Source organism: Hippopotamus amphibius, chromosome 10 (assembly GCF_030028045.1).
Source record: "Hippopotamus amphibius kiboko isolate mHipAmp2 chromosome 10, mHipAmp2.hap2, whole genome shotgun sequence".
Lineage (NCBI taxonomy): Eukaryota > Metazoa > Chordata > Mammalia > Artiodactyla > Hippopotamidae > Hippopotamus > Hippopotamus amphibius.
In genome coordinates, this window is record NC_080195.1 from 17,171 (window position 1) to 41,188 (window position 24,018).

The 24,018-nt window shown below is 42.8% G+C and overlaps 1 protein-coding gene across 12 annotated transcripts; it reads left to right on the forward strand.

Annotated features, from left to right (window-relative positions):
- Window positions 1–7,784: 7,784 nt before the first annotated feature.
- Window positions 7,785–22,384, forward strand: ZNF596 (zinc finger protein 596). Of its 12 annotated transcripts, none has more exons than XM_057696696.1 (8): window positions 7,821–7,854; window positions 9,926–10,123; window positions 13,949–14,178; window positions 17,604–17,686; window positions 18,859–18,985; window positions 19,687–19,782; window positions 20,322–20,413; window positions 20,866–22,384. In XM_057696696.1, the coding sequence occupies exons 4-8, from the start codon at window positions 17,675–17,677 to the stop codon at window positions 22,114–22,116; spliced, it is 1,578 nt and encodes a 525-aa protein (XP_057552679.1). In that variant the 5' UTR covers window positions 7,821–7,854; window positions 9,926–10,123; window positions 13,949–14,178; window positions 17,604–17,674; the 3' UTR covers window positions 22,117–22,384. The 12 variants fall into 12 exon arrangements, with proteins under 12 accessions (XP_057552682.1, XP_057552679.1, XP_057552681.1 ...); XM_057696693.1 differs by lacking the exon at window positions 7,821–7,854 and adding an exon at window positions 7,865–8,046 and having other exon boundaries at window positions 9,749–10,123; XM_057696695.1 differs by lacking the exon at window positions 7,821–7,854 and adding an exon at window positions 7,865–8,046.
- Window positions 22,385–24,018: the final 1,634 nt, after the last annotated feature.

Genomic DNA, 24,018 nt, shown 5'->3' on the forward strand with positions numbered 1-24,018 from the left:
GCACTCTCCTTTATTGCTAGTGGGACGCACTTCAGCCAGTTTGTAAGACAGCTTAGCAGTTTTTTCCAAAGCTAAAGTCTCATCTTGGGATCCAAACAATCGTGCTTCCAGCATTTAGGCAACTGCTTTGAACATCTATATCCAAATGCAAAAAAGATGCAATTATGCACAGCAGGTCTACTCACGTGGCTAAAACCTTGAAGAAATCCCTCAACAGATCAATGCATAAGCAAATTGGGGTACATCCATGTCAAGGCAAGTAGAAACTGTCACCCCAAAATATGCCTCTCTGGCAGAAGATTTCAGTCTGCTTAAGAAAAGGGAGAGAGAATCTCAGAACACTATGATTGCCCTTTTGTGAAAGACTTTTACAATGGAGAAATCTCCATTTGTAAGGGTATGTCCCTCTTTGCATCAGAAATAGGATAATTAAAACTCAAGTAACTTATCAGTGGAGAAGTCCTGACAAATTTGCAAACAATCATACCCTCGTTTACGGTGCTTTGCATGATAGCCTGCCATAACTGGCTTCCCCACTTCCCCAACACATTTCTTCTGTTTTTAGCTAAAGGTAGTTTCTAAGATGATGGCTTTGGTCCTTTCAGGGAGTGAATCAGTTTTCCTTGGTATCCCCCCCAGTACACAGGAGGTATACATGCTGTTAAACTTGTTTTCCTCCTGGTAATCATTTATTACAGGGGTGGGGGAGTCTCAACCAAGAACCTTGTGAAGTAGAGGGAAAATTGTTTTTCCTCCCAGACACGTGCAATGGAATACTACCCATCAGTAGAAAGGAATGCACCATCAGTCTATGGAAAGACGTGGGTAAATCTTACATGCACATTGCTAACTGAAGGAACCCAGTCTGAGGAGGCTGCACACGGTATGACCCCATTTATGACATTCTAGAAAAGGCAAAGCTACACAGATGATAAGCAGATCATGGGGCGAGGGTTTGAAGTGTTCCATGTGACACTTTAGGATGGAGACGTGTCACTACGCATTTGTCTAAGCCCACAGAATTGTACAGACCAAGGGGTCAATCATAACCTATTCAAATGTAGTTATTTACAATGTAGGAGTGTTGCAGGATGGAATACACAATGCGACAGAATCTAACTGCATTACAACTGTATGGAGAAAACTTACTATAGGGGATGGGGTAAAACAGAACGCACACTGCGACCACTACTCAGGTGATGGTGCTTCAGCGCAGCCCCTTTAAAAGACCCCTGGATCCCAGCTCCCCGAGCTCTGCCTTCAGTTTCGGGGAGAAGTTCCCTTGACAACCTTGACAAACCTGCTCACTCTCCTTGACAACCAAACTTCACCATCTCCCAAACTCTTCTTCAAACATTTCTATCCTAGGCTTGCTGCACCTAAAGTGACAGTGCCGTCATCACGTGCCAGAAAGCGACTCCTCCAAGCCCACAGTTATTTGTTACATAATGCTATTGATAAAATCCCAGAAGAGCCAGCTTTGCAAGGAAACTGCTGCTGGACTTGGCACTGGGCCCCTTTCCATGGACAGGATGGAGTGGATGTTTCCACGGGCCCCGTGGCGGAAGAGCTCACCTGATGACGCCAGATCCTTTCCAGGGGCCTCATTCTCCCCAGACCGCCACCCACATGGCTGCTGTCTGTACCAGTCTACATGAGACCTTGGTAATCTCCTAAAATGAGGGTTATTTTATGCACAGATAATGGGTTGAATGGTCACCCCAAAAGATGTGAACTCCCAGAACATATGAATAGGACCATATCTGGGAAAAGGGTCATTGGAAATGTAGTTAAGGTGAAGTCATCTTGGGTTAGAGTGGCCCACCATCCAATGACAGCATCCTTATAAAAGACAAAAGAGGAGACACACAGACACAGAGGAGAAGCCCCATGAAGACAAAAGCAGAGAGGGGAGGGAGGCAGCCTGGGGAACGCCTGGAGCCCCCAGAAGCTGGAAAAGGCAGGAGGAACCCTATCCTGGAGCCGCTGGAGGGACCTCAGCCCTGGAACACCTTGATTGCAGATGTCTGGTCTCCAGGACTGGGGGAGGATGAATTCCTGTTGTTTTAAACCACCCAGTGTGTGGTCATTTGTTAGAGAAGCCACAGAACAGTCACACAGACCCTGCCCTGTAGGATCCTGGGTCTCACTAAAGGCAGGTAGAGGCTGGATTACAGAACCCTTAGAGTCAGCGTTGGGCTCCCAGAATCCTAAAGCGGCGGCTGGACACCAGAATGTTGAGGGGTCAAGTCAGAAGCCCATCCCTAAGGGTGCCGGCTGCACACGGCCCCCCCAGGTTCTTACACCTGTACATGTGGGGGGTACGTATTTCCATCCTGATTCAGGACCTCTGATGTCACCATTCACATTGCTAATTAAGAACTCACCAGTTACACAGGTGAAAACCCAATCAGGAGACTTGCTACTGTGATGAACAATTCTGAAGTTGGTCAGAGGTGGGGACTTTCTCACATGCAGCCAGCAGCCTACAACAAGGAGTGTCCTCATTGGAAACCTGGTGGACCATGCAGAGGCGTCTCTGAGTAAACGTCAGCTGACCCCCAGGCCAGCTGCTCCTGAACCTTATCCACCCTCCCCAGGTCAGCAAACCTAAATACGTGCAAAGACCTTACAGGCTGGAGGGAAGGGCTTGGAGCCATCGCAGCGACAGCATGCTTGCTGGTTGGCTCCTGCAGGCCATGCAAGATGGTCCTGGCCCCGGGCACTCTCCTGGTACCTTTCCATTTCCCTGCCTGAGTTACCCCTCCTGGCCTGGCTCCTACCCACTGCCTTTTACTTGCTTCCTCACCTCTGCCTGGGGAGAACTTCCAACAGCAGGTACAGGCAACACATCTTCTTCCTTAGCAGGTAGCAGCCCAGCAACTCCTGTAGAAGGTCCAGCACAGGTCCACTCACACCGGATCGCCCACGAGACTATGGCCCCTCACTCCTTCCTGCCAGCCCAGCCCCACAGCCACTGACGGGGCAGGAAGTGTGGCAACAGGCACAGCTGCAGGTGCGCATGCAGCCTGGAGGGTGTTTATACAGACCTCAACCCAGGTGCACCTGGGGAGGGCGGGCTGGCAGGTCACGCTGCCCAGGCCGGCCAATCCCCACCCACCTGGGGCTCACAGTTGAGAAAATAGTTGTGGTGCCGGCCAGGTCCAAGGAACAGGTGTGGGGTCCTGAGGGTCAAGATGGACATGGGGCTGCAGCTCTGGCTTGTTTTCTAATCGCTTTAACTGGAACATGAGTGGGAGACAATTTCAAGAAGACCCTCACTTCACAAGAGGAATCCAGGAGTCAGGGAGAGGAGGGGTGGTAGGTGGAGACAGGGGCCTGGCACCCTGGGTGCTGTAGGAGCCTCTGGAAGACCCAGTGCAGGGAGGCCACACAGAGTAAAACCCAGGGTCACAGCCCTGTCCAGGAGCTGCTGTTTGTTACTTCAGGTCCTGCTCTGATGTGCTCAGGGTCAGCTCCGACCAACAGGTGGACTGAGGGTGCTCTGCAGTAGGGCTATGTGCATGGTTCCTGCGTGCCGAGCCCTGCCAGGGTGCCTGCCTAGATAGGCCCCATGCCCTGGGCGGGGCGTGCCCACGAGACCCCTGTGGGCTGCTGGGAACCTGCCCAGGTGAGCTCTGTATCCTGGGAGGGGCCTTCGCACGAGAGCCCCAGGCACGGGGAGGGGCGTGGGAACGAGCGTCCCCTCTGTGCAGCCAGCACAGAGCTGCTTAGCAAGCCCCCTTCGGGCAGCGCCAGGGTGAGGTGGGAACCAGGAGAGGCTGCGGGCCCCCTGAAGCCCCACCGGGGCTCATCCAGAGTGAAGAGGTCAGTAGGGGATGCTGGCTGCTGTGCTGTGTGAGGGAGGCTCCACAGTTACCTCTTGTCTCCTCAACCTGAGGCCCCCCCAGGATAGAGTGGACAGCCTGCCTGGGGCAGGCGGGAGCTCCTGATGACCCTGCAGGGGACACAGAAGGGAAGGAGTGGGTGCCCAGGTGGAGCCTTGGGGTTGGGGACCGAAGGGGCATTTCTGGGTCTGAGCTGGAAGTGGACAAGCAGGTGGTAAGTGTAACCCAGGAAAGCTGGCCTGGTGACATGAGACGGAACCCACTTCAGGGTGACAAGCCTCCCAAGTGACCCCCCAAAAAAGGATTGTGAGACAAATCTTGTTAAAAGGTTTTGTAACATGACTCCACTGGAGGGAAGCTTTTGCAAAGTGAATCCCCCTAAGAGGAGGCTCTGCGAGCTGGTTCCCTTAGAGGGGACATGAGGAACCTGCTGGCTGTGGGCGGTCGCCGCAGGTGAGTGGTGGGTTCAGACCCCACTCTGTGGCCCCACCTTGTGCTTTGCCTCATTGCCTTCCTTAGCAGGATACCACCTTCCCCCAACACCTTTCTTCCGTTTTTAGCTGAAGATGGCACTTAAGGTGATGGCTTGGGCCATTTCAGGGAGTGACTCAGTTTTCCTGGGTATCTCCTAAGTAAACAAGAAGTACACACACTATCAAACTTCTGTCTTTACTCTCTTATTACAGGAGGCCTAAGCCAAGAACCTAGAAAGGTAAAGGGAAAATTATTTTTCATCCTCACCCATGCAGCTGAACATTGTGCAGCAGTGGCAAGGAATGGACCATCAGCCCACGCAGACATGTGAATTCTATGTGTGTGTTGCTAAGTGAAAGAGTCCAGTCTGAAGAGGCTACACAGCGTGACCGACTCACATGACGTTCTGGGAAAGGCGAAACTACACAGATGGTAAACAGTTCCTGGGGTGGGGAGTGGGGTTGAAGTATCCCATATAATACTTTACTGGTGGATACACACCACTATGCATTTGCCAAAGCCCATAGATTTTTTGCAGCCCAGTGAGTAAGGTAGGACCCCAATAGGTGTCAGAACATTGGTTGCTGGTGTGGGAAAAAACCGCACATGCATTTTTGAGGCTTGAGAAACACCACCCACAGTACTCACAGGTTCCTAATCCCCTGCAGAATGTGGACATGAGAGTTAATCAGTGGTCCTTCCTCTCTAGTCAGGGGTGGACACCGGGACTCTGCATGCTTGACGAGTGCACCAGGGATCCCAATGAGTGGAACTTGTGAAAGCACAGCTCAGGTCTCACCAGGTACGGCCAGAGGGTCGCTCTGGTGTTACTCGCAACTCCCTTGAACAGAAGCACCAGCATGTCCTTTATGGGCCACTTGCTGGTCTGCTTCACTGTTTTGTCCACACATGGCCTTTTTATTGGAACCTCCTGTTCATTCCCAAATGTGTCATCCTGGACTTTATCTCATTCTACAGGAATCTGCTTAATTAGCCAGTCTTCTTCTGAAAAAAAAAAAAAAAATATATATATATATATATATATATATATGGCTTGGAAAGTGAAGTAAGCACCAACCTCTAAGGGAAACACCCCGAGAGACTTAAGGGCGTGCCACTACCTGGGATCCACAGAGCTGTCCCAAGGTCTGTGTCCAACTAAGTGACACTCAGAAAGTGATCAGGGGATGTGTAGAGGTGTCTCACTGAGGCTCCAAGGACTATCAGTCCTCCAGGCTCCCCCATCTCTCCTTTCCCATACTGTATAGCCTGAGGTTCCCACCTTCAAGGTCTGGGGACATGGCCCTGCGCAAATTACAGGGAAAGACCATCTGGGGCAGCAGAAGAGGGAATGCTGAGAAAACGAGAGAAATTCTGCTCATGACTGCTTACACCTGGGAATTCTTGAGCTCTAGTTTTAGGTACAGAGCCATTTACAGAAAGAGTTCTTCAATGCAATTAGAGGAGAAAGCTGAACTCGGGGGCCGTGAACTCAGCCCTGGAAACCTAGCCGAGCAGTGAGCAGAGCTGCTCCCCCTCCTCTACTCGAAACCCGGGGTAGTTCCTGTTCTATTGCCGAAAAGAAAGATATCTTCCAAAATCTCAATTGATTTTGGTCCCAATGTTAATATGTATGACATAAATTTTAAAATTGGAGAAGATGATATTTATTCTATCAACCAAAAAATAATGCACAAGGCTGCAAAGAACAAAAAAGTTTATCTGTGGGGGGTGGGGTGGGATCTCAACAACTGCAGTTCAGGAGACACAGACTTGGTAACCCCAAAGGAGTGTTCGGGGGAACAGAAAGAGTCACGGGCTTATAAAGACAAAAAGCTACAAGGTTGTTAAAAGTTGCCTGGTGAGAATTGTGATTAAAGCTGATTAAGTGAGAAAATATTTGTCCTTGGGCAGCACCAGTTGTAGGGTAGGGGTGCAATGCCTGGCTAGGCTATCAGGATGTCCTGGCAGATGTTCTGGGTGACTTCATTAGGCCGAAAGGTCAGGCTCCATCCAGGCTGAGAGATGCATTAGGTCACATTTCCTTAAGGGCCTCCCGGCTCCGTTTAGAGAGCTCTCTCAGCAATACTGACTCCATTTTGATTTTCCTTTCAAAGTTCTGGGAAAATCAGGAGTGCGTCTTTTTTTGGAAAAAAATCTCTGTAGCATGAATAGTTAGGATCTGATCTTGCCAAATTCTAGCCATCGTGAACTTCAAAATTTCGAAAATAAATAAATAGATACATAGATATTAACTTAAGACAAACATTCTTTGCTTGACCAAACTTTAGTCAGGCTCCTAAAGATTCTCCTAGGCCCACCTATGCGCTTCCTTGTAAAATCCAGTTTTAGCAAGGATGCTGCTAAGTCGTTTCAACGAGAATCCACCACCCTCGATATGTGGTCAGGTTCCTCAGTCACTACTATCCCACAGGTGATGTCTGATGACCACAGACTGTCTTCTGAAAGAAACCTCCTTGTCAGTTTAGTCAGAATCCCCCTCACTCATGATGTTTCCTCTCAGTAATTTTCTATACACTGACTCCCTCACCCTGCTCCTTGGCTATAGATTCGCACTTCATCCTGTATTAGGAGATCAGCCCGGTCTCTCTCACCCAATACAAAATCCCACTGCAGTGGCTCTCTACCAGTTGTAGAGACAGCCCACCCCCAGAATAAAATCTTCCTTACTGTGCTTTGTCGAGGAAAATTCAATTACAAAAAGGGAATTTTTATTTGAGCCAAACTGAGGATTATAAGCAGGGAAGCAGATTCTCAAAAATCTCTGATAACTGTCATGCTTGTTAGAAGTCAAGGGCACAGTCAAATACATTTTTAAGACAAAGGATCATACATCAAAATAACATCCTGATATTTTACAGAGCGTTCACCAAGGACACATAGTCCAGGTAAGCCCGTACAAAGCAAGCAGCAAGTCACCACGACCCCTACAAGCTGGGAAAAAACGCTGTTCTTTCCAGAAGTTACACTGCTAGCTTCAGAGAAGAGAAATTGCTCTTTGCCGTTGAGCAGGCACTCCCTTCTTTGAGGAGCTCTGGTTACTGTGTAAGGCAGACGCACACCGCACAGGCGGAGGCAGGAGGCCCAAACACACACAGAATCTGATGGTTAACGTTTTCTTGTCTCAGCTTAAAAATATAAATTTTATTTCATCAGCTTTAACGTGTCACTGAAGTTTTTTTTAACACTAATATCTTTCATATAGCTGTGGGAATACAGATAAGGAAAATATGAAAATATCTAGAAACTAATGACAAATTATGTGATCCCATCCACGCTTGTCCCCGTGAAGTCCCCGATGCTCCGCCCCCTCCCGGCTCAGGCCGCGCCCCGCGCTGCTCCTCCTTCCCCGCCGGCTCAGGCCACGCCCACGCTGGGCGCGCTACGCCGGCCGAGGCCTTCCGAGGCTCCGCCCCACGCTGGCCCCGCCTCGCCCTGACTAAGGCCCCGCCCCGCCCGCGCAGCTTTCTGCCGACCCGGAAGCGGATTTCGGGAGCGAAGGTCTTCTCGGGTGAGTGAGCTGCGGGGCTCTGAAGAGCAAGGCCGCGCTCCGTGGCCTCTTCCCCACCGCATCCTTCACACCCAGGGTCCGGGGGTCCCTGCGGACGTCACACACCCCGCTCTCGCCCATCCGGCCCGCGTCGCCCCGAGACTCGGGATGCGGGGCGCTCCGCTACCGTGTGCGAGGCCGTGTCCGTTTCCGGTCAGGATCGCTCCGAGGCCGCCCCCGTCCGGCCCGGCCTTTCTGCCTTCGGCCCCTTCCCCGTCTCCCGCCCCGCGCCGCGCCGCGCCGCGCCGCGCCGCGTCAGGTCCCCGCTCGCGACGCGGCCTCCCAGGCCCTCCGCGCCCGCATCCTCCGTCTCGGCCCTCGGGCAGCCCGGGACGCCGCGCCCTCCCACGGCCCTGGGGTTCCGCAGACCCCAGGGTCCTCCCGAGCCGCCCGCGCGTCCTGGGCCTGCTGGGCCGCGCCTGCCGCTCGCTGCCCTTCGCGGCCACCGGCTCAGAAGGGCCGCGGAGCCCCCGACTGGGGGCGCGGCCAGGGCTGTCCGGCGGCACCCCGTGTCCTCCCGTCCCGAGCGCTGTCCGCCGGCGGCCCCGCGGGAAGGCGCGCTCTTCCCGGGCAGAGCGTCTTCGTTCCCCCGCGTGCAGGTCGAGCGGGCGGGGGAGGATGAGACAGAACAAGGAGACCGAAGGAGTAAAGGAGAGTGAGGACTAGAAACGTAAGATAGAGGAAGGAGGGAAGCGGGTGCAATGGAATTGGAGAGACAAAGCACGGGTGGAAAAGAAAGTGACTTGGGCAAGAAGCAGTATGGTTCGTGAAAATAGACAGAAAGGAGATCCACAGGGAGATTGCCAAGGACAGAATAAATGCCGGGGCTTTCACAGGCAGTAGCAGTTGGGGAAAATAGAAGGATAGATTCCAAATTCATTAGATGTTTTCTAAAATTTCCAGATTACTTTTCTTTTTAAATGTATTGTGTCAGATTCAGATTAGGAGGCCTCAGTGCTTTTCCTGTCTTTATTGTATACTGAAAGTATTCTTTGGTGCTTAGTAAGTTTTACACCATTTCAGTGTGCAAGGCGGGATATTGATGATTTTTGTCTTAAAAGTCAAAACCAAGTAGTTTAAACAGGTAGTCCAGTATTAAACAGTATCCTTTCTTCTGTATGTGACTTTTTAATTTATTGGTCTGTGAGCTGCAGTTTCCAACTAAGTATATGCTCTCTTCGGATTCCCTTTGTTTTTTTGTTTGTTTTGCAAATATTAAACGATAGGCTGGATGGTTCTAGAACTTTGTTCTCACAGATCTCATTCGTTCATGATGAGTACATTACTCGGAGCTATTTCCATAGCTGAACTTTTGTGTTTTCCAATGCCAATAATTAAGTGATCTTAACATTATGTTTTTTGATATATTCTTGGAAATGTATATTTTGATATTTATTATGGAAAAGAGAAATTAAATTATTTTAATCAGTGTGATTAAAACCATGAAAGAGAACTTGCCCTTGCTCAGCAGAATGAATCTGAATAATGTGTAGTGTAGGATCTGGAATATTTAGGGACAGGGGTGAGAATGGGAAGCCTTGCCACTATGCAGTCCAGAACACCCCATGCCTGTGAGGCCAGTAATGGCTACCTCTCCTGTTCGCATCTCTTCCTGCCCCAAAACACACATAGTCGAAAGGCAACTGGTAGGGAAAGACCAGGAATTTTTTTAACTAAGCACAGAAGAAAGGTATGTCTCCAAGGAGGAGATGGCACTTGGCTCTGGGAAGGGAGCTTGGAGGAGAAAGGGCAGTGCAGTTTGGATATTAAGGAATGGATGAGGGCCTGGGAGGCTCGGGAATAGGAGAAAAGGGGACCTATGCCCATCCTTACCTGATGATCCTGTGCTCACCAGGTACTAGAAGATATTGTGCGGATCGTGACTTGAAAGGGAAGGTCACGCCAACTCACATTCCCATATCTGCCAGGTGATGTGTGAGCTTTACAAGATAGAAAATTGTATGACATAAAGGGAAGAGAAACTTGGTTGTTGGTCTCCATGTAAGAGTTTATTGTCCCCATTCCCTGATAGTTCAGCAAGACAGCAGAGGACCATTTTTCCCAGATGTTGAATTTCTCCCTACCTGTGTGGTTGTGACCAGGAAGCACATAAAGTATTTGAAGACCTGAATGGCACATTCTCAACGTTCAGGAATGACTTCTTGCCTGAGAAAGACACTCAGAGGAGGAAGAAGATGAGGAGTCAGGAATAAATATTTATCTGGAAAAGGTCATATTATCTGTTGATTGTTCTGTCCTTTCCTTCCTGAAATGCTGTTTTTAGGACGTGCTAAAATCTGAGTCTCAGGTATCCTGCCTAACACATTTCCTCACCCACCTGTGGCCTCTCCCACCTCCGGACCAATTCTGTCTCACTGTCAACCACTGACATGGAGCTTGTGAAGTGTCTCCATTTGGAGGATCATTATGAGAAATGCTGCGTGCCCAGACGTAGATTAGAGACAAGGACTGGGCGGCGTGGTGTCAGTAAGATTTGCCAGTAGGGATTGCAGGGACCAGATCTGGATGTACTCTAGACAAAGATTTAAAAAATTGCACACATTAGCACTGAATTAATGTCAGGAATACCAAAAAATCGTGCAAAAGGGGAAATTTGTTCTACCTGATTGCGTAATGTATTTGAAGCTTAACAAAGTGAATTTGTAATGATTTGCTGTAGAAGGGAGAGATTAGAAACTTAGCCATGGCAAATTAAGGTGGCATTTCATCCACATCATGTAGTCTATTCTGTAATTGTTTAAAAATAGAATCCACCCAAATGTAAGAGGATTTTAACACTGTTCACACCATGTCCAGCCCAGGGGACCTTGGTGTTCATGGATTTGTAAAAAGTTGACTTGTCTGCAGATATTTGAGGGTTTCTTCTCTTTGGGTACGTTGGGGTTTCATTGCTGGGCCAAGAGATGCTGTGTTTCATTTTGTAATAGATTCTGGCACAATCCCCCTACACACACAATACACAACTGCAGAGAAATCCTCATCCATCACCAACTCCTGAGATTTCCTCTATACTTTAACTAGGATCCATTTCATTTATATATATATATCCTCCCTCATGGCCTGTATTTTTTTTTTTTCCTTTGCAAGGTGTCACCTATTTCATAATATAAAATATTATGTTCATTTAGTCCTAATATATTGTTTAATATTGTTTGTTTCAACAGTTTAATTTGAATTCTTTTAAAGTGTCAGGTAACATAGGTCCAGATGTAATTTGACCTGTCTCCGTTTTTTTTCCCCTTTTCACAATTATATCCTCATCACAGGCTATATCCTCATCCCAAATCAAAATTGAGACAAAATTGACTTTTAGGATAATTCTCATTTTTTATGTGAAATACTGCATATGACTTTTTTGGCAGGGAGTGTATACTTGATTTACAGTGTTGTGTTTCAGATGTACAGCAAAGTGGTTCATTTATACATATATCCATTATTTTTCAGATTCTGTATATGACTTAAATTTGAGTTACACCACATATCAGCAGTCGCTGAGACTTTTTGGTCCCCATGTCCTCTAAGAATTTGGTTTGTCAGGCTTTATTCGTGTTGTATTTATGTCCTCAAAAAGTTCTAAAATTTGTTTACGTGGGTTTGCAAATGTATTTCAAATGACAGTCATAATATTTTGCTTTTGTATATAGAGACTGGCTTTTGTGTGTTTACTTAGTTTTTAAATTATTGTTACTAAACAGGAAATATTGATTTCAGTATATTGATTGGATTTGTCCACTTTAAAAAAATATTATTAGGTATGATAGTTAAAATGGATTCTCCAATTTTTTTTTTTTTGAGTTTGAAATCATATCTTCTGAGAATTACTACAGTTCTAGCCCTTTGACGCTGTTTTTGAATTTCTCTCCTTTCCTCTCTTTCCTTAGTACTGACTCAAGCCCCCAATGCACTGATTTCTAGGATGCTTCCTGCTTCTATTTCCTTCTGACAATTTTTGAATAAATTAGACAGGCCTCAGACAGGCCATCTTTATCCTGTGCCCAGCCGAATAAGTTTAGTTGTCTGCTAACCTGTCTTTAGGTTTGTATAGTAAAAGAGTATTATAACTTAATATTTGTTTATTAAATTTTAAATGTATTAAGGGGAGGAAATAATCATGCTGCTGTTTTGCTTAGCTGTATGCCCAGCCCTTAGCACTAAGTGTGACTCGTAATCAGTGCCCACTAATATCTGAGAAACAAACAAAAAATTGTTTTGTTTGTTTCCTTTTCTTTTCCTCTCACATCCTTTCACATCCCCACCATAATTTCCCTACCATCATCCTGTGCCAGACAACCATCATCCAACCCTTAAAACTCATCAAACCTTCCTAAGTCACTTAACTCCATTCTTCAACAAAAGGTTCATTTTCAGACACAAGTGTCTTCCTATCACTTTCTTGCTTTCAATTCTGCAGTGAATTCCCACTAGCTTTAGAAGAAGGACCAATCCAGTTACAAATGGCCTTGAAATCTACAAACCCATCACCCTCTCCAGGTCTTCCCCTCACTCAACTGCCTTCCAGTATGTTCTCATTTCCTGGGGCACAGCACATTCTGTGATGTCTCCACAGTTTTTTACGTGTTCCTTCATCAGAAAGAAAAAACAAACTTCTAAACCTATTTCCAGCTCTGCAAAACTCGCTCAGAGTTTGCCCAACTAAATTTTTAAGGTGTTGTAAATAATGTGTGCATTTCAAGAGAACTTCCCCACCTCATTATTTGTCATTATTTCTTTAACCTCTTCTAAGCTAGTATTTTAATTCCATAAGGACAAATGATCTCTCTACTTTATCATAATCAGTACTGATTTATTTCTTTATTCTTTATTTGTTGCTTTATTCACTCCCTGCTGCAGTCTTGGCTCAGAGTTGACATGAAACATACTCAGTTTTTGGCAAAAGGAGATCATCACTTGCCTCAAATAAGTTGCAGTAGATCAGCTGAAAAGACATAGAACATCTCAGAGATACATGAAAATCAAATAGTTGACACAGTTTATTACAAAAGTAATACATAGTAGATCTTTTTTTTACTGTCAGAAGAGTACAGTTTTTAAAAAGAAAATTATAAAGTATTTCTTATGGGATCAAACACCTATACCTATAATGAAAATATATTGCTTGATTTTCCTTCAGAAGTAATTTATCCTTCTATAAAGTAATGTCTTAAGATTTTTAAATGTTTAATTTCCTTTTTAACATCAGTTTAAACAATATCCTGTTTAGGTGGGAGTTCCCTAGTGGCCTAGTGGTTAGGATTCAGGCTGTCAGTGCCATGGCCCGGGTTCAATCCCTGATTGGGGAGCTGCTGAGATCCCACAAACCACATAGCACAGCCAAAAAAAAAGTCATATTTAGAGACAGAAAGTAGAATGATGATTTCCAGGCATTGGGAGAAGTGGGGAATAGGGAGTAGTTGTTTGATGGGTACAGAGTTTCAGTTTTACAAGATGAAGAGAGTGTTGGAGATGGATGGCAGTGAGGGTTGCACAACATTATGAATGTGTTTAACACCACTGAACTGTACACTTAAAAGTGGCTAAGATGGTAAATGTTATGTGTATTTTGCCACACACACACACACAAAATTAAACAAATTCTGTCCACAATAAAATCAGTCCTGAAACTGATCATTTATTCTGGAAATCCTTAGTATTTTGAGGATTATAGGGTTTTGCAATTTTTAGGACATCAGCTGACTTGAAGAGACCTACACTGGATGAGCTTTTTCTTGCTTGGTAGTAAAAATAAAAGATATTTTCCTTGGAGAGATATTTATTCAGCAGAAATATTTACACTTATGTAGAGTCACACTTATGTCCACAGCCTGAGAATATGTTGGCAGATTACAAATCCTCTTACAAATAAAAATAAAAAGCAGGAAGGAGTCTCCTGGCTGCAGATTCTCAGTACAGCCCAGAACAACCAAAATCCATAAAGCACTGAAGTCTCTGGGAAAAGGCATGACATTTGCTTTTGAGACTTTTATAAGAAGCAGAATTAAAGGATATAATTTTTTGTTCTTAATTCCATCTACAGGGTTTACTTAAAGAAGCATTTTCAGATACATTTATCTTGATTGGGACCCAAGTTAATCAGATTTCTCCTTTCGATTACAACACTAATGAGGTTACCAACTGCATTAAAAGAGAGATCACCATCAAAATGATGCATTTTCTAGAGAGAGAAAGTTGTGAAGTCTGGAATGTTATGTCAGCATCCTCAATAAATATTTGGCTTCACTGGATTTTCCATCTGTTTGGGTGCTGGTGAGTACTGGAGATGATTTTCATCAGGAGGGATAGCCCTCCTTTATTTTGTAAATGATTTTTTTGTGGAGAGAAGTGTTCATTTTGGTAGGAATTCAGTGAAGTGATCTCTGAGGAACTGACATTCAAACAGATTGAAGGAAATAAGTATGGGGTAGGAAATTGTGTTCATGGATTTGAGTAGAAATGAAGGATAACAGTGAACAGTGTAGAAATAATAGCAATGCTAAGTTGTATTTGCAATATTCTAAGAAAGCATATAAGATGTCAACCCTTGGATATCTGATAGAGACATTGAAAAGATTAGAGACTAGATAAAGAGTAATGGGGAGAGTGGGAGATAATGTCCTGAGATATATTTCATTTCTAGTGTATGTTAGTTTCAAAAGAAAAAAAAAGCAAACTCAGAAATGTAATTCAGACATGAGTTTTGTCACTTTCAATTTAGAAAAAGTAATGGAAGAAATGGAAGCAACTGAATAAATACGTGGGCATATCTGGGCAGTATACATAAGTAGAGAAGGATGAAGGAGTAGGATGGAGTCTTGAGATCTTCCAACAGTATTGTTTGAGAAGCTCTTGGCAAGTGATAAGGAGTTAGAATGACAGGACTACTGTGAAGACTGTAGACTGAGATGTTAGAGAAACCTAGGATAAAGTATGTTCCCCAAAAGAGGTCATGTTATAATTATTATTAAGTTCTAAGTAAAAGCCTGAGGCACATACGTTAGAATTATTTATGCAGGTATTGTTGGTATTATAAGTCAAGTGGTGAGTGGGATGTGAGAATTCAGCAAGTGCACCTTCATCTTTTAGTTTGTTTGCAAAGGCAGGAAGGGAGAGAAGGACTTTAAGATGAAGTAAGTTCAGAGAAGGTTTTAGTTTTAAGGTGGAGGAGACTTCATAGGGTTAAACAATGCAGTGGTGAACTGTGACAAGAGGGAGAGATTGCTGGTAAAGGAGATACACTTTTTTTTAATTAATTTATTGGCTGTGTTGGGTCTTTTTTGCTGTGCGCAGGCTTTCTTTAGTTGCGGTGAATGGGGGCTACTCTTTTGTGGTGTGCGGGCTCCTTATTGCTGTGGCTTCTCTTGTTGCAGAGCACAGGCTCTAGGCATGTGGGCTTCAGTAGTTGCAGCACACGAGCTAGATAGTTGTGGCTCACGGGCTCTATCTAAAGTGCAGGCTCAATAGTTGTGGCACACGGGCTTAGTTGCTCCGTGGCATGTGAGATCTTCCTGCAGCAGGGATCGAACCCATGTCCCCTGCATTGGCAGGCAGATTTTTAACCACTGCGCCACCTAGGAAGCTCAAGGAGATATACTTTTTAATAATATAAAGGTCCCCCAAAAAACGGAAGAGAAAGTGTTTTAATTGAAGACCATGGACTTAGCCAGGAGTAGAGATGACTCTTCAATTTAACAGGAGGTAAGGGATAACTAGAGAGTATAAATGCAGGGATATTTGTACACTTCATGATGTTAAACTGAGGTAATTTGTCATGTAACTCATGTACTTAGTAGAAAATAGCTTATCTATTCAAAGTGAGAGGGAGAAGTGAAACTGGGTTCAGAGGCACTGGAAAGGTTTGAAATATTTATGGAGCATGGAAGACTGAGTAATTACCAAGACCTAGTGGGGTTGCCAGGTGTATTTGGAAGCCTCTATGAGTTGTGACTTCATGTTCAGAGAAGGGTCAATATCCCAGTCCTGTGCTGTCAGGTGCAGTCGTGGAACAGGCCAGTATTCGGAGTCACCTTCCATTGGGTTCTTTTTTTTTTTTTTTTTGGGGGGGGGGGGGATACACCAGGTTCAATCATCTGTTTTTATACACATATCCCCGTATTCCCTCCCTTCCTTGACTCCCCCCCGCTTCCATTGGGTTCTTGATCAGCAGGTGTGGTAAATAATCAGAAGGACATAAGTAATGTTGGTCTCAGTAAATACCTACTGAAATGAGTAACTGAATTAAACTGGGCATTAAAAAATGAGGAGTGTTGGAGGCTGATGTATGGGAATTGGGACAACGCAACGTGGTCCAGAACCTGGGCATGGGAAGTAATGTCGTGAAAAAGCAAAAAGGAGAATGGTTTGTAAAAACAGAGTGGGGCCTCTGATTATTAGTGTTAGAGGTATTATTCCAGGTAAAATAGAGGCATAATGTGTAACCCATAAAGAATTTTAGATTAGAAGGCAAGCAGAGGAAAATTCAAATTATATGTTTCACTTTTTACTGTTTACTTATATGCACATAATGTCATATGCATGTAATTTTGTCAAATTTCTAAAGTTTCTGAAATTCTGATTGTATTTATTAAATTGATAAATGAACTATAATCAGGATTATTTTGAGTAATAAATAAACAAATGTATGTAACTCAAAACACAAAGTCACATTTAGTAAAACTTTATTGATTTCTTGACATCAAGGACAAATGGGTGAATTAAACATATTTCTCTTTATGACTCATTATCATCTTTTTTCATTAAATACACTTAATCATTGATTTTTAGGGCAAGAGTTACAATTTATAAATGCTTTCAGACACACACATACACAATGAGATAATGAAATTCAGGGAAGTAGCAGCTAATGGTGATTGATAAAGGGCAGGATTTCAGCTCGTGTTTTTCTAAAATATCAGATGGAGCAACTAAATTTTCTCCTAAAATTTCTTCATTTTATAATTCCTGAACCTAGTGCCCTGTATAGTAATACTGTAATCCACATACTCCTGATATTTTGTGAGGCAGGAGATTTTAGGGGGTAAACTTGCCACAGGTGCCATTGATTCCTCCAAATGAAATAAATATCTAAATTAATTAGTACTGTCATAAGATATATTAATTCTCTTAGTTCATAACTAAATTCAGAAGAAATCTAATAGTCAGTGTTGCAGGAGTGATATTACTGGAAGTACTACTTGGATGAGACAGAATGATTCAGGATGAGTGTATCCAGAGGGCCACCCCAGGAGCTGAGAAAAGTTGGGATGGATTGATGCACTAGGGGGCTGGAAGAACTGCTAGTGCACAAAGTAAGAATGATGAAACCTGTGAAGTTCCATGGTGGTTACTAGAGGTGGAGACACATGTGGCATGAGTGAGGGATCCCTTTGTTTTGAAATTAGGAGGGAGTTGGACACTTCTGAACACCATGGGTTAATTAGCATACAAAGCTCAATGGTTTTTCACATTCTGCTCTCTAAATTGAAAGTATTTGTATCTTCTTTACTAGCAACAATAGTCATAGGCTTCTTACTTTTGGTCCTAGTAGAGGAGAGCTCTACCCCTGTTTCTCTTAGAGCATACTGCATGCTTCTTGGTTGTCCAGGGGGCTACTTCCAGGTGAAGGGTTGGGCTTCATGACAAGTGAATATGGAGATTCTGAACAACTAGTCTCATGACTTTTTCTTCTTCCTCAGCTTTCCCTCCTGTAGCTTGGACTGTGTGTAAATGAAAACTCAGAAGTCAATTGGCAGCTGAGCTAGTTACAATGGAATCACAGGTAAGTAAGAAATTACTCTTTCTCCTGAAGTTATATCTCTGTTGCCAGTATATGGACATATTTCTCCTACAGGCACACATGTTCTAAATGCACTCGAGAGATTTTTCAAGAATCTGAGCTTCAGTTAAGTTTCTCCAGAATTCTGAAATGGTCACGTCAGGTTAAGGAGTCATCAAGTGGTAACTCCTTCCCAAAATTACACGAAGATACTCCAGTCTCAACTAATGCTGTGTATTCATAGAAGAGATGAGAGAGATTTTCTTTTTCTCATCCAGCCCATGGCCTAGTTGGCAAAAAAAAAAAATTCATTAAGTGCTTTATTAACTATAATGGGTTTAGGATTGAGCTGAATACAGGTGGTGAAGATGAGTAAGGAGGAAAACATTACAACCCAATAGAGAGGCAGATGTTTCCACAGGTTAGGTCAGTCAGTCCAGCATTACAGGTGCTGGGGGTGTCTCAGCGCTTCTGACTTGAGCTGCTGAGTCATTTATCCTTTATAATGAACACCTCAGTTTTGTGGAGGTGAAAGGCCACACTTGCTATCCCAAGACCTGTATGAATTCTACTCAGTTGTGCAGAATTCTGGATGTTGCTTCAATATTCTCTGCCATTTCATGAATGATAAACCTAAAAGTTACATTTAAGAAATATTTGCTAGATAGTTAGCACTTTATACATTAGCTTGTTAGGTCTTTCAGAACTCATAACAGATTATTAAAGCATTTCATTGATGAAGAAACTGAGGCTATAAAGGGCAGTAATCTAACCATAGTCATGCTTTAAAAGTGACATATCATGGATACTTCATCCCTTGTGAGGAGTCTTTAGACTTACTTGAAATTGGTTGAGGAGACTGTTTTCGATATGTTTTTAAGTGGAAATTTTATAATCACGATCTGGAAGTCGTGATTACAGATTTATTGGGAAATCTCGGGGGTATGCTACACCACATCTCACGTGTTATCTCTTTATAATGAGTTTTATGTATTTAGAGTGTGTATGTCTCTGTAGGCATATCTGAAAGCCAAATGTTCATATCATGTGATTGGACCCAAAATACTGTCTGAGATTTCTGTATACTCAACCCCCACTTTCTTAGTGCTTGACACCTGTACCATCCTCCCCTGGCAGAGATAGCCCTGTCTGAAATGATGTCCATAATGTTCTAGGAATCAGTGACCTTTGAGGATGTAGCTGTAGCCTTCACCCAGGAAGAGTGGGCCCTACTGGACACATCCCAGAGAAAACTATTCAGAGATGTGATGCTGGAGAACATCAGTCATCTGGTCTCAGTTGGTGAGTCTCTTACTATTTATTATGTATTCATTCATTCAATAAATATGGGCAAAAACTTTCCTGTTTCTCACTCCAAACTTTGTCTGGACTCTTTCATAACTCTCACAACTACCTTATCACAATTTTCTTTACTTCTTACTTATATTTAATTTGTCAATCCCACTACAATGTAATCTTCCTGACACAGTTTTGTGTCTTTCTTGCTACTCAATCTCTGATACTCAAACAGTGGTGGAAACTCACTATTTTTGTATGGGTAAGTAAGTGTATTGATTTTTTAGGTTCATTTTGCAGCAAGGACTGTGGTTTGATCAGATCACAGTGTTAAAAATCACAGATATATTGTTTTACATATAGAACTTAGATTTTTATGGTGGAGGTTGTATTTATTGGATTCTTTTTGGATATAATATTAAAACACTGTGAAATGAAACAGAATGAAAATATTGCAGATTCTACAGTCTGTTTTTGAACTTGGACATGGGCATTAGCAGTGATAGGTCCTTAATGTCTTTGGAAACAAGTTCAAGAACTATCATTTTGCTGGTCAAAAACTATACATGTTGTTTTCAGTGTACTCTTCTCTGTGCTGACCCTCAGAGGTTATTGTATTCTTTCTCAATTAGTCTGCCCTGTACTGGTGATCATGCACTGTTATGAGCACAGAACTCAAAATCCGCATGTCTTTCTCCTACAAACAGGCAATCACCTTTACAAATCTGGTGTGATTTCCCATTTGGAGCAAGGAGAGCAACTTTCAAGAGAAGGGTTAGGTTTTCTGCAAGGCCAGAGTCCAGGTGAGCTCCAAGAAGCTGTGCTTCAGTAAGAGGAGGAGCCTGGTTAGTGAGTGAATAGGCCCTAAGAAACATCAGGTGACGATATCTAAGTTTAGTGATGTTTTTAAAATTTAAGACAATGTCATAGGATAAAAATTTTTCAGATGATGTTATACCGTGCAGGTATTAATTATCTATTCTCATGTCTTTCTGCCATTGTCTTTGGCTTTAGGCAAGGTGAAATTTATGTGCTAACTGGAGTTAATAAGCATTCACAAAAAATCCCTTTTCATGGTCCTATTTCATGAATAGGATCTTCTCTTTTCCTCCCCAACTTGCCATCTTCATTTTATTTTTCTCCTATTTCAGTCCTGAGAATGACAGTTGTTACAGTCCTATAATGTGTTTCTTCTCTTTAGCATATTCCTTAATTTGACATTCTTCCCCATCTGCATTCTTTCCCATCCCATGTGTCAGTATTTGAAACATACACAAATGGACATTGGGTCCCTTCAACATTTTAATCTCCCTAATACCACTAGAAATTTATTTTTTTCCAGTCATTTCAGGTAGAGAAGATGATCTGAAAAAACAAGACATAATATCCATGCAACATATTTGCAAGAAGGACACATCTTTAATCAGTGCAATGGTAAGCTTCACAGGCATAAAGGTGTTCTTCCAAATGAAGACCTGGGAATTGAATAGGTTGGGAATTTGGCACACTTACCCGATTTAAAGGGATCATGGGCTCCCACAGGAGAAAATTTTAGTTAGTTTGGTTTTAGGGAAGAAACATGAACCTGCAGGCAAAACCAAAACTTGAGGCCTTATATAAACAGACAATTATGTAATCTTGGTTTATATTCCTAATCATTTAAACATAATAATATTTTTGAAATTAAACCGATGTCTCTGCAGTTGAGATACCACAAAAGATAAAATCTATGCTTCTAAGAGACTAATATCCCATATTTATGTAAATAATATAGGGACAGTTTTAACTGGAGTTTGTCACTGAATGATTACTCTAGAATTTATATGTAGAGAAATGAATGAAGGAATGAATAAATGTGTAACAATCTCTCATTTCCTTTCAAAAAGCAGAGATCTCACACTCAAGAGGATCCTTTGGAATGCAGTGATTTCAGAGAAAAATCTACTGAAATCTTAACATTGACTCAATATGTGATACCTCAAATGGGAAAGAAACTCTTTATCAGCCAAGATTTTGGAAAAGCCATCAGTTACTTGTCATCCTTTAATATACATAAGCAAATTCACGCTAGAAGTAAATCATATGAATGTCATCAACTTAAGAATGCCTGTATTCAAAGTTCTGCCCTTAGACAACACGATAGTACTCAAACTGGAGAGAAAACATTTGAATGTCATGTATGTAGGAAAGCCTTCGGTAAAAGTTCTAACCTTAGACGACATGAGATGATTCACACTGGAGTGAAACCACATGGGTGTCATCTTTGTGGGAAATCCTTCACTCATTGCTCTGACCTTAGAAAACATGAAAGAATTCATACTGGAGAGAAATTATATGGATGCCATCTGTGTGGGAAGGCCTTCAGTAAAAGCTATAACCTTAGGCGACATGAAATTATTCACACTAGAGAGAAACCACATGGGTGTCATCTATGTGGGAAAGCCTTCACTCATTGTTCTGACCTTAGAAAACATGAGAGAACTCACTTTGGAGAGAAACCGTATGGATGCCATCTATGTGGGAAGACATTCAGTAAAACTTCTTACCTTAGACAACATGAGAGAACTCACAATGGAGAGAAACCATATGAATGTCCTCTGTGTGGGAAGGCCTTCACTCATTGTTCTCACCTTAGAAAACACGAGAGAACTCACACTGGAGAGAAGCCATATGAATGTCATCTATGTGGAAAAGCCTTCACTGAATCTTCTGTCCTTAGACGGCATGAGAGAACTCACACTGGAGAGAAACCGTATGAATGTCATCTGTGTTGGAAAGCTTTCACTGATTCTTCTGTCCTTAAACGACATGAGAGAACTCACACTGGAGAGAAACCGTATGAATGTCACTTATGTGGGAAAGCCTTCAATCACTCTTCTGTCCTTAGACGGCATGAGAGAACTCACACTGGTGAGAAACCGTATGAATGCAATGTATGTGGTAAAGCTTTCAATAGAAGTTATAACTTTAGATTGCACAAGAGAATTCACACTGGAGAGAAACCATATAAATGTTATCTATGTGGGAAAGCCTTCAGTAAATATTTTAACCTTAGACAACATGAGAGAACTCATGCTGTAAAGGTAATAAATGTGGAAGATTCACCACCCATGGCTTCAAACTGTAAACACTCTTGAGGACTCACACCATGAAGAAATACTATGTTTATATTCAGTGTATAAGAGCCTTTATTCATCCTTATTACTTCACTCAACTAAAGTTAATTCAGAGTGGAGAGAATCCATATGTATGTCACCTAAATAACAAAACCCTTAGCAGTGGACTCACGTGGGAGAGCAGAGACTGTAAGTGGAATGAATGTGGAAGAATATTCATGCTCAGCTGTAACTGTTAAACTAAATGGGAAAATCACGTCAGAGAAATTCTATGTAATCAGTGTAGAAATACCTTCAGTTATAAGTTATCCTTTAAATAAATAAGTAAACTGCCCAGGAGAGAAATTCTAGGCCTATAATCACTGTGCACTCTCGTTTAACTTAGCACCACTCTTGGCATGCATGAGAAGATTCAGTATCAGGTAACTGCTAAAAAAAGAAGTAAGTGAGAACAGACTAGGATATGAAGAAGATTGAAGACATTTGGAGTATCCCATTTCTGGAATGCCTGATACACTAATTCATGTGTAATGACAGTACTGCCCCTCCTAGTGACGCATAAAACACCCAGAAGTATAGGAGAGCAGAAACAAGCTGAGATAATCTGGTCTTGCCCAGATTCCCATGTCACAACAGCCATGAATCCACAAATCACCAACTGGGGATGATGCCCATGAGTCCCAACCCCTCCTGTATGCAAATACAGAAGGTAGAAGAGAAAAAGTTGGAGCTGCTGTCCTGCCAGGGTAACAGGGGAAAGCCTAGTCCTTGCTACTTATTTGAACATGACACATATCCATGTTTCACTGGTGGCAAAACAGAACACAGATGCTTATAATTCGTTTTTCCTATGTTTTTCTGGGGGACATATATGGACTCAAAGTGAAGGGATGGGAAAACATATTCCACATAAATGGAAGTCATAAGAGCAGAGGTAGCTATACTTGTATCAGATAAAATAGACTAATTCAAAAACTGAGTTCATCAAGAGGATTTAACATTTGTAAATGTTATGCAATAAAGTACTCAGAGCAAAGTGTACAAGATATTTTATAACAATATAATAGAGGAGGCCTTCCTTCCAAAATAAAAGGAAGACAACATGAAGGAGACATTTTATCATATAAAAATAACTGAATCAAAGTGCACACACATGTACAGGTATAAGTCTATGTGTGCACAATAAAACTACAGAATATAGAACTGTAAAATTACAAGAAAAATTGGCTAAGCAGGAAAGTTAATTTACATGTGCATGTCTGTGAAATAAAATGCATTAAATTTTATTCAGTGATCAGTGATATGGAAAGAAAAATACTCATTTTTCCACATACATAAAAAATAATGTATGAAGTCCTGTTTAAAGCTGAGTGAAAAGCCCACATTCTGGTTGTTGGGTGAGAATATCATTGCAGCTTTAGGCAGGGGGTAGCTTGCCAAAATCTATCGAAATATGAATGCACCGTAATTTGAACCAGCAGCCAAACTCCAGCTTGTCCTAAGCAGGGGACAGTCAGACATCTGCAGATAAGGCATTGTGCTCAGAAAGAGCCACTAAGAAATTCTTTACAGATCCAGGAACATCAAGGTCTCCCTAGGATGGATATAGTGTGAACTATTTTAGACGTTTAGGTTGACTGAATTTTAAAACAATTAGGGAATAAAGCCCATCCCATTATGTGAATAAAATGCAATCTTAATTTTCATTGTTATCAGTTTCAGAATTCTCCATTTTATTCTAAATAATATTTTGCTGCCAGAATCACACTGATTCACTTTATTAAGGGTGGGATGCATTATAAGTTCAGGTAGATGAAGTTTTCCATTATCAATCTTCTTTTCCAGCTACTCCTGCACATTAATAAACAAGTTTTCTGTGCCATCCCTTTAACACCTCATCCATGGAGAATCCAGAGAGAATTG